The 11523-nt window shown below is 34.0% G+C and overlaps 1 protein-coding gene across 1 annotated transcript; it reads right to left on the reverse strand.

Moving 5' to 3' along the window:
* Positions 1 to 1732: 1732 nt before the first annotated feature.
* On the reverse strand, positions 1733 to 11523 carry LOC110111021 (chaperonin-like RbcX protein 2, chloroplastic). Its single transcript, XM_020842705.2, has 5 exons — positions 11059 to 11523; positions 2602 to 2693; positions 2429 to 2486; positions 2171 to 2236; positions 1733 to 2065 (listed from the first exon to the last, which is right to left on the reverse strand). The coding sequence occupies exons 1-5, from the start codon at positions 11326 to 11328 to the stop codon at positions 1940 to 1942; spliced, it is 612 nt and encodes a 203-aa protein (XP_020698364.1). The 5' UTR covers positions 11329 to 11523; the 3' UTR covers positions 1733 to 1939.

Raw genomic sequence — 11523 nt, forward strand, 5'->3', positions numbered from 1 at the left:
TTTTTTTATTATTTTTATGAAAATTTTGTACTAAAAAGTTGTTGCATAAAGTAAAAAAGAAAACTGCCTCGAATGAAGCATAAGATTATCTTTTGAGGATTTTGCCTCATTTTATTTGTGAAGGCTGATGGTTGTTTTTTTTAATATTTGTGAAGGCCAATGCTCATTAGCATTGGATCCATAAACAATTAGGGTTTCCAATAATTGATATAATGGGATGAATTTTAGCTCAATTTGTTAATTGACTCAATGTAATCTAACGTTTATATCCTTGTTGAAAATTAAATTTGATTAAACCCAAATTAAGCACATGATCAAGTGACAGAACTTTATATTGTCAATAGAAATAAAGGGTTTTTACATCCGTACCACTTTATAACATCTATTTTACATATTTGACATCCTAAACATTAATATTTCATATTTACCACCTAAACACAATTCTATCATCATATATACCACTCCGTCCATTCCACAACTTACGACGTTATCTAATAAGCTATAATTGATAATATTTTTGAAAATCACTTGCCACTAAGGCTTCATTTGGGACAGCTTTAAACAGCTATTTTTTCCATACTTTTAATATATTTTTGTCCTAAAAAATAACTTTACATAGCAGTAAAAAAATCATCACAAACAAAGCCTAAATTTTGTAAGAGGGCGATCTTATAAATGGGTTAAGAAGCATTGGGTTGAGGACCATACAAATAGTGGCTCATGTATCTTCAAAGATGACAATCTTCGATGAGAAAATGAGGCATGGTCGAGCCAAATACATAACGAAAGAGGAGGAAATGTCAATAAGTTAAATGAGTAAAACTTTAAGCCAAATATAACAAAATATCTTTTTGTATAACATATTAAATTTCATTGAAACTCCATTGCTTGTTATAGAGCATTTTTAGGATGATTGATCTTTTTAAGGTATAGTTGAAGTCTTAGGTTGACCTATGACCAATTTAGCTATTCTTACCATGCCAATGCTGCCAATGCTCTAAGTAAAATAGATTAGTCCATTTCAGGGCCTATATATTGCAATATTGTATTTCCTTTTGATCTCCTAACCTACTCGAAAGTACATTTCTTCTCATATTCTTCTATATACTCTTTGGCTTCATTTGGGATAACTTTCTTATTGCTTTTTAAATAATTTTTTTGGTACCAAAATTTTAATTTTTCTTAAAGAGGTCGTCCCAAACAAAGCCCTGTCTCATGATATATCCAAGGCCATGCCACACTCTCAAGAAATTATTTTGTGCGAACACCTGACGGTCCGGAGACCAACTAAAATGCGCCACGTCACCCGATACCGAGCAGTACCAAGCAAAAAAGTGACATGGCACATTCTAGTTGGTCTTCGAACGCCGTCCGGGCTTGCACAGAATAATTTTTCCACGCTCTCACCCATTAGACTAGTTTGGATTCATTATGAACTCATTCCCAATAGATAAAAGGGTTTGCTTTTGATTAATTTTGAATTTCCTAATTACAAGGAGTACACCAATGTATTCTATTTAAAAATTTAAAAAACAAGTAAAAACAAAATCTTAATTACAAGAAGTACACCAAATCATTTTGAAACAATCTCTGATGAATTAGCATCATATCATTAATAGTGACACTTGTTTCTAAATTCCACCATAACCACCAACAACAATACAAATTGATAAATTAAATAAAACCAAGCTTCTTAGCTTCCAAGCTACAAAGGGATCAATCAAGAACAAAATTAGGTAATAATAAACAATGCTGTATTGGGCAATTGCCTTTGGTAATAATAACTTCTTCAACTATATAGTAGTATACAATAAAGGCATTTTTCATTCTTTTGAACTGAAAATATCCACATGAACTGTTAATCAAGCTAACGTTAAGTATAGAAACAACACCACCAACAAGACAACTTAATACAAGTAAACTAACCCATTTCTGCAATTTATGAGTCAAGGTTCTCTGCATTTGGGTCCTCAGATGGCCATATTACAGTTTCCATTAGCCTCTCACGCATCAACTTCAGATTTTCATCAGAAATTCGCTGATACATCATTGCATGATCACATTTCTGCTCAAATATCAGAAGAGAATCAAGTTTTTTATGGTAGATTAGAAGAAAAAGACAAATGATAGTACTGAAATGCCATGTTAGAAAACTAGTTCATAAGTATACCTTAATCCATTTACCATAGAGGTGCAGGCGAGTTACCATCACTCTTTCTGCTAATTCTTGATGCTCCTAATGATGAAAAAGAATATGGTTAACAGAATCTAATCATGCTTGTTTACAAATGTTGTTCCGAAACTAAGGCTTCTTTCTTACTGCTATTTAAAGAAGCTTTTTGGTATAAAAATTTTAATTTTTAAACTAGAAAGTTGTTTAAAAAAACAGTTAAAAAGTCGTCCCTAACAAAGCCTAAATGAATGTTACCTTTCCGAGGGAGCGGAGGAATCGTGCGCCGTCTTTTACTTGATTGTTTGAGACAAAGCTAACAAAAGAAACAAACTATTTACATAGAAGCGAGGCACTCTAGTAGCTCATGCATAGCAGCAACATTGTATGATTCTATGTGTAAAGAATATTAGTAACATGTAAAGGCTTACTTGTAGAACCAAATATACTTCGGTGGATTCATTTCATAGAGCTGATGAAGAACGGTCCTTACAGCTTTATAAGTGAAGAAATTAATAAGTTGCTGCAAAAATTTAAAAAAAAAAAGTCTTAATAAGAGAACACGGAGGGGTTGTATGTCAGAACACTTTCATTTCTTGCAGAATAACCAAATTAGTTTGAAGAATAAACATTAAGTAACTTATGATATATAAAAAAAGGTCAAAATGACCTCTTAACTCTTTATGAAGGACAAAATGATTCCAACTATATTAAATGATCAATTTTATCCCTCAGATCTTTGAAAAAAATCCAAAATAGTCTCATAATGAGAATTTGTATTCCTCTTTAAGAAATTGAGGGACAAAATTTATTATTTAGTATAGTTGGAGACTATTTTGATCTTTCATAAAGGGTCAACGGACTATTTAATCAAAGACAATATAATACTTCCATGGTCAAGTAGCGTTTAAAAATATGTAATATTTTAAAATGATTCAGTTTTATTATTTGTAATGGCTAGATAAAGACCCGAGTGATCAATAAATGGGATGTCGATTGATACAATTGGTTCACAAATAGGAAAAGGAGTGGGAAGCGATTTAGTTCAAAATTTCGCAATAGGGTTGAGTTGTAGAGTTAGTTTCTTTCTTGATGGAGACATATTTTTGGGCATCAATATATTTTATTGAATCCTACAATTATACAATCAAATTGTTAAGCATGGCCTACCAACATGGCAAACCAATCTACAACCATAAAGGAGGAAGAAGGAACCAAAATATTCCACATTGACATTACAACAACAATATATGTTGGACAAATAAAATAGTTTAACCCAATTGGTCTATGCATATGTAATAAGCACTAGTTTATTTCTTTTACTCTATGTTGAAACTTGGTCTATTCACGTATTATAAATACATCTCTTATTATAAGAAAAGGTTATGGAATGAAAGATTTATGGTTTCTACCTTTGTAGTCTCTCTTCTTCCCTTCTTTTTTCTTAAGGAATCCACACCTACTCAAAAGATGCATTCCCCTTCTTGATGTAGATCAAGAAGCATAACAAATGATAATCTTGTTGCACTAAACTCACCTTTCCATCTCATTCTTCAGCCGGCCAGGCTCCTCCACCACCGCCTACCTCTATTTCAGCCACCAAGATATTGTTTCTCCACCGGAAAATACTCCGCCGCAGCCTTCAGGTTCTACTGCTGTTCTGCTCTCCATTTTGTGCAGTTTGCCAATTTCCTGTAGTCCGTTGTAGTTCAGACAGGCTGACAGCTGCAAGATCCTGCCACCAAAGGCTGTTCCTGCCCTCTTCTTGTTGTGTTGTTTAGCACACCAGCCTTCACATTCATTCCCAGCCTCTTCTTGGACTGATTTTATTTCAGTTCTCCGCCTCCGGCACATGTCCTATGGCTGTTTTTCATTTTGGCTCAATAGACTTGCCTACCCGCATCTTCAGAAATTTAAGAAGCAACAATAACTGTTTCCAGCATCAAGAACAGCTTTGGAAATCAACATCACGAACCTCTTTCATCACAGAACTCTACAGAAAAGCCTACATCAGATTTTTTTCATACTTCAACCGCAAGAATTTCAAGACCAGAAGCTTCACAACATCTGCGGCCAGCCTTCTCTGTTGTTCTTGATGCCTTTCCAGTACAACCGTAGCCTTCTTTTGCTGATTTCAGCCGCAGAAGCCCTTGTTAAAAACCCCAGATTCCATCTGAATACCTCCACAGCTGAGAACAACTTCACCGAGTTCTCCCTACCCGCAAGATTCATCCACAGGATTCAACACCTGCAACCAAGTTTCAATAACTGCTTCTACCACTTCCATCATCCACAAATATCGAATCAATATGAAGAACACATATTTGGTGGAAGCTCTAATCAAGAATTACACTTCTTTGAAATCCAAAAAATTTTATATCAAGTCGATGTTCAATTTGCTTACATTGGCTCATCCAACATATCTATTCTTTCATGAATTCCATAGACAAGAAACATGATAGTTTGTGTATTGACCATTCATTTACTCCACTTCATCAAGATACTTCCTCTTCCGCTAGCATTCTTGGTTCCACCGGCTGAATCCCTTATCCACAAAAGTCATCTTCTCCAACAGGTTTTTTTTCTTACACATCATCTACCATAATCCAATTCTACCTTACTCAAACAATCTCAACCTTTGTTTCAGCCACCACTAGGTTTACCTCAATCTAGTATCATTGACCATTGTATTCATCTTCCATCCTTATCTCAAACAGTTAACATATGTCATTTTCATTCTCCATATTTTCAAAATGATGCTATGGAACAATTAATTTCTGAAATTCTTCACTCCAGTATTATTTGTCATAATCCCACATATTTTTCTATTCTAATTAGTGCTTGATCAAAAACATGATGGAACTTGGCATTTTTGTATTAATTCTAGAGCTCTTAATATACTCACCATTCAAGATAAATCTCATATTCAATAGTACATGAAATTTTAAATAAATTCCATAGAGTTTTCTTCTCCAAATTTCCTTTTCGTTCTGCTGCTCAGCAAGTTAGGAGAAATCTTAAAAATTTTCATAAAACTATTAATGATGGTCAGTATGAATTTCTTCTTATGTCTTTTCTCCTTATACTTTTTTATAGCTTTGTGGTCAAGTTTTGTTGCAATGGGAAATCAAATTATCAAATGTATCAAGTTTTGCTGCAATGGTTGCAACCCTCTCTTCGTTTTTTCCTTCTCTTAACCTTGAGGACAAGGTTGCTTTCCATGGCGATGGGAGTGTTAGACATCAATATATTATATTGGATCCTAAAATTATCCTATCAAATTGTGCAGCATGGGCTACAAACAAGACAAACCAACCTACAAGCATAAAAGAAGAAGGAACCAAAACATTCTAGATTGACACTAAAATAATAATATATCTTGAACAAATAAAATAGTTTAACCCAATTGATCTATGCATATGTAATAAGCATCAGTTTATTTCTTTTAATCTACTTTTTAGTTTATTTTAGGCAGACCGGTTCTATACTTCTATGTTGAACACTTGGTTTACACAAGTAGTATAAATATCTCTCCTATTGTAATCAAATACTCATGGAATGAATAATTTCTCGTTTTCTCTATTTCTCTCTAGTTCTCTTATTTCTCTAGAAATTTTACACGTACTCAAAAGTTGCTAAAGCTTCTTGGATCACCAAGAAGCACAACACATATATTTGTTCAAAATGAGCAGAACAAAACATAAGAAAAAGAATAAAATAGAGAGAACACGACATATTTATTATAGGAGGAAGTACAAAGATATTTCCACTATAAAGATAAGGAAGTATCAAGTCGCTCATTTACAAAACTCTCTTTTTTTTTACAACCCAAGATATCATCAAAATGAGCTTGAGCCCTCTAACCAGAGTCCTCAAAAGAGGGTGTATTTATAGGTGATACAGGGGTAGGATGTGATCCCCAAATGGATGGAGAAAAACTAGAGAGAGGAGATCAGCTATGGGACGACAATCATAATGGGACACAACAAATTGAAAAGAAGCATGGTGCCACATGGAGAGCATCTTATGGTCATTTGATTTATATTCTTGAGGGCAATGATGATCCATGTCAGAGAGATGTTACCGTGTTCCGAAGAATCTTTAGGGCATAGTTATTAGGCTGTACATGAGGAGGCCAGATGTCTGATGAGTCCAAACTGATACCACTGATATGCCAACGATGATATTTTTAGTCTAAGTAAGATGAAAACTCTAATTTTCAATGACCTGACCCCGTTGTATCCGGTCAAATAAAATCGTGAGTAGATCGTTCTTCTTTACCCGAGTGTAGTTGATCTACAAAAGATGGTGACTTCCCTCTTATCTAGATGACCACATATTGGATCGAGCCGAACGATCATAAGGCATGCGAACGACTCATTACACTTCCCTTTCTCTCTAAAATCCACCAAGTATTTTGAGTGATGGCTAACACATTTATGTCAACCTCCATCAACTTTCCTCTCCATCTTTTGAGAGCTTCTCATAGATGGCTTTGACAAGGTATGTCAATGATTTCACAACAATTATACAAAAGTTAAGGGGGTAATTAGAGGATGCGGGGGAAACAACAATATCAAAAGTGGAAATGATGGTGGCAACGACTGTGCCATTTACCAGGTCAAGGTTGTTAGTGGTAGCACCAATGCTGAAAAAGGCTTAGGCTCTAGGACCGCAATGATGAGAAATTCCTCCAACCCTTCGAGAAGATGTTGGAACAAAGTCCTAGGTAGATCTTTAGAAGTCACCAAGCCACCACCTAACAGAACTAATCCAAGCTTTGGCACCAAATTGGTGAGTGAGCCATGTAGGCTTGATCTATCACGACTTAACCCAACTTAACTCGTACTCCTAATGGACTAATTTGGATTGGATGTGGGATAGTAGATCTATCTAAGATCTAAGCGGAAAGAATTGCAATTTTTTTTCATATTAATCACCCTGGGCCACTAATTATCATATAAAAATAAAGCAGTGCAAAATAATATTACAATTTATTTCATAAACATCAAGAGATACATCTCTACCTCTCTCACAAAAATTCATATATATTAGCCAGAAGTACATTTGGTCATATTATTCTATTCAAATATATTCTCAGCTACAAAAATGACGACAACAACAACAACAACAACCTCAAGCCACTACGTGGGGTCGGCACAAAAATGACAAACAAAATAAAATATTTATCTCAACGACCTTGATCAACCTCACTTCATTGGGTCCCTATCCCTTCTTAAAAACTTGTAAACCACATATAATAAGACAATAGCTCAATAGATTATATGAACCTACAACTGCAATTAATGCAAAGTAATGAAACCAATATGCATGTAATCATTCATTGCATCAATATGAGCATGTAACAATAAGTATAAATAGTAGAAGTAAATAAATCAGTGATCAGTGTTCAATGACCATAAAAACGATCAGTATATTCTGACTTTTCAGTACCTGTATCAAGTATAATGCGTTAGGTGAAATTTTGAATATACACATTGTTTACATCTTATACTTTTATTCTATTTTATGTCATGGCATACACATCAATATACTTGTCATATCATAATAAATGTCCTATATCTATTCTATGTATGTTGTATGGAATCAGTACATATGTATCATGTTCTATATCATGCATAAATATAATGTATCATGTATAATATCAATATCATATATTCTTGTACCAGCCTTGTCATATGTTTGCATCATCAATCATATATTGTACCTTGTTCATATAATATCATATCATCTATGCAATTATCATGCCATGCACTATTTCATCAATACATATGCAATTCTATCATATTTGCATGTCTTAATTTAAGCAAAGCAAGACATGTGGCTATTGTGGAATTTTTCTTGTATCAAGTCTTGTAGGTCAACCTACATGAATCAGTCTCAATCATATAAGTCATATAAACAGGAATCAATCATATCATTTTCAATAAAAAGTCAAGAGTCCTCATGTAAGAAGTCGTCACTTCCTATCCGTCATCGCATCATATGTATAAGTAAATCTTCTTATGTCTCCCTTATTCATGTATTTTAGGATCACACTACAAACTGTATTTAAAGGAAAGCTCATTAGCTCACCCTCCTGTACAGGATAACATATATGCGGCCAGCTTAAATTAGTCAATTATTTTCAGCCAGTCTTTCTTGCTTTTATAAATATATCATATCAAGTATATTATAATAGAAATCATCATACACACATTAAATGTAATTATCATAGCATGTAAATCTATCTAATGTGCTCATAAGTATGTATATATTATACCAAAAAATGTGTTAAGCCAAATGAATAGTAACTTTATGCGTATCATTATTTTATATCAAGATTTAGTATGTTGTCTCATAATCATTTTATTTTTATTATTACTCTAGTTATTTTAATTAAAATGATATATATATAAAATTAATCGGTGAAATTTTAATATAAGCTTATCAAAGCACTTAGGATAATGATATATACAATATATCAAAAATCACACGATGGAAATGATCTATATTAGAAGATAAAGCATAAGTTGATTTGAGAGGGAGAAAATCATTAAAAACTGACGTAGAATAAAGGTTATATATGTAACAACCCATAATTTTAAAATGAAAACTTGAATTCCTATTACTTATACATATGATAAAATGAACTACGCACCGGTGATGTGCCTTTGAGCGTTACGGCGCTAGGTTGAGGGTGCAGCAGCGTCAGAAAATGTCGCCACGGCATTAGAGCCTCTATTCTACAGTAATTCTGGATTCAGCATGCAGCGCTATGGTGCTGGGTGATGAAGGGGCTGCAGCGCTAAGCACTAAAAATTGTTTTTATATATATTTTATCTCTACTCAACTGCTTGCCTCACCCACCAACATCGACTTGCGTGAGAAGAAATGGGAGAGGGGGGAGAGAGGAAGGAAAAATTTTGAATTTTGGTTGTCGATCCGCTCCACCGCTTATACAAAAAGGAAGGAAATGTTTATCCTATCTTTATTTTTAAATATTTTGATTTTGACCGTCTGATTTCTTCTGAATTGATTTTTATTGCATTTCCCCTAAATTTATCGAGCTTTGATCGTACAAATTTTTATATGTTATAGTACTAAATATTCTGAACTATTTAACTGGTTGATTTGAGATTTCTTCGGGTAAAATAAAAATTATGCTATTTTATTCGATTTACTCATAATAGAATTTTAATATTTGAACAAAACATGTTAATGCAAGCATTGAAAATAAAAATATGTATGTGAATGAGTAATAGCAACCTACTACTTTTATAATAATGTGTGTGTGAAACAAGTAAATATTGGTTAAGCCATTAGTTGAATATTGATAGACCTGTACATAATAGTAGGCCGATGGAATTCCTTTAAACACAAAGTTGTGTTATCTTCTAGTGATTCACGTGATATAATGATTGGAGTTATAAGGAGTTATTACTGTGCCGATGGGCAAGGAGTGATGACTCCATCTACCGAGACAACGGTTACCGACTACCGATTATTATGATTATTAAATACTGAAAAAACACCGTGATGGCCATAACTCCTTGTTGAATAATGTTGAATATAATTACTAAAATGCATATTAATGATTTATTGTTCATGTTCAACCTGATAGTTACTGCATTGATTTACTATTTCCACATTGCTTCACAGGACTATTTTACTATTATACTGTTTAATGTTGTTGGCACCGGTTTACTGATATTGATGTTGTTATTGTTATATATTCATTGTCATTGTTGATACTATTGATTCACTATTTACTGATCTATTGATAATGAGCATGTGATTCCTATACTGAGTAATTGATATTGAGTGCTGTGATATAAAATATTGATTGGATATTGTAATATAAGATACTAGTTAATGGTGGGACTTCATGTGTATGATAATTTGATTGTACTGCAAAGTTATGGATTCTTACAATTTTTTAGATATGTCTGGTTATTGATTTACACAATTTCCTCATTGTTTATTTGATTCAATCTCCGTACTAAGTTATTGATTTATTAGCTTAGCAATTTACTTATTTACTTATACCGACTCTACTGATTTTCATACCAAATTATTCTATTGTTTCAAAATTTATTTATATATTGCACAGATTCATGATCATAATGATTGATACTATTATGAATTGACTGATGACATGCATATTACTTCTTTACCATGTTTTGAGCTCAATTGCAGAATTTAGTTGCATGTTGGCCTTTTAGCTTATTATATGTGATTTCAATGAAATTTTCAAGTCAGGGCAAAAAATCAAGAGTGTAAGATTGATCAGGATTTCTCAGGTTTTGCTTCCACATATAGGCACAACAACAAAGCAAGCAAGACGTCAACGTGGCTCACGGATTATCATACAAAAAAAGGTAGCAAGGGTTTCAGTTGGGTATATCAAGCTATCTTAAAAAAAAATTGTAATGAAAAATATACTCACCATGTCCTCTACTATGTATTTCCTCTCTTCTTCCTCTTCTACTATTCACCAGAACAGTGATTTCTACTCGAGTTGATGGCAACCTTGAATTACCGATTACATTGCAACATCCTAACGTTTACCAAACAGTAAATATTTCTCTTGTTAATTATATTAGCTATCTGTACAAGTAATCAAACTTAATTTCTAATCCTAATCCACCTTCCCTCCTGATTAGAACTAACTCTGTGGAGAAGGTCTTCAAATAAACCTCCTTCCACCTCTTACCAAGATATTAAACTAAACTTAAATCTTTTGCATACCAACTACCACTAAAGTATTAGCCTAATCCTTCAAAATCATTTAAAAATTTTGGATTATAAATCTTAGCTTGAGTTAACCAATAAAAGATTGGATTATAGACAAAATTAACACAAAAGAAGAGCAATATTCAACTAACCCCATGGATATCTTCAAAGCTCTCTTCATACTGTCCCGCAATCTCATCCACTATAAATCTGTTCCTCTCCCTCCTCTTTTTCGACCTCACCGCCTGCCGCTTCCGATCGCCCCAGCCTCCGACAAAGGAACTGCACAACCCCGTCCGACTCGGGCTCGCCGCAGGCCGCCGGCTAGTGGGCCCGCTGCATAACCCTAAATCGCAGCTGCTGCTCCGAGGGCAGAAGCCGGATGGAATAGGCCCGATCACCATCGTCTGAGTTCCGGCCATCCTCACCAAGATCGAATCTTTCTTCGACCGGCGGGGATCTCGGAGCGAGAATCGTAAATTTTACAAAGGAAAAATGGAAAAAGAACTGCTTTATATGGAAATCTAGGTTTTTAGGTGTGGGTAGACAAACGGGAAAGGTCTGAGCTTTGGCTTTCTTCTTCGGGTTGTGAAGTGTTTCGAATTCAAACACGGAAA

This window comes from Dendrobium catenatum, unplaced genomic scaffold, assembly GCF_001605985.2.
Source record: "Dendrobium catenatum unplaced genomic scaffold, ASM160598v2 fragScaff_scaffold_1132, whole genome shotgun sequence".
Taxonomy (NCBI): Eukaryota; Viridiplantae; Streptophyta; class Magnoliopsida; order Asparagales; family Orchidaceae; genus Dendrobium; species Dendrobium catenatum.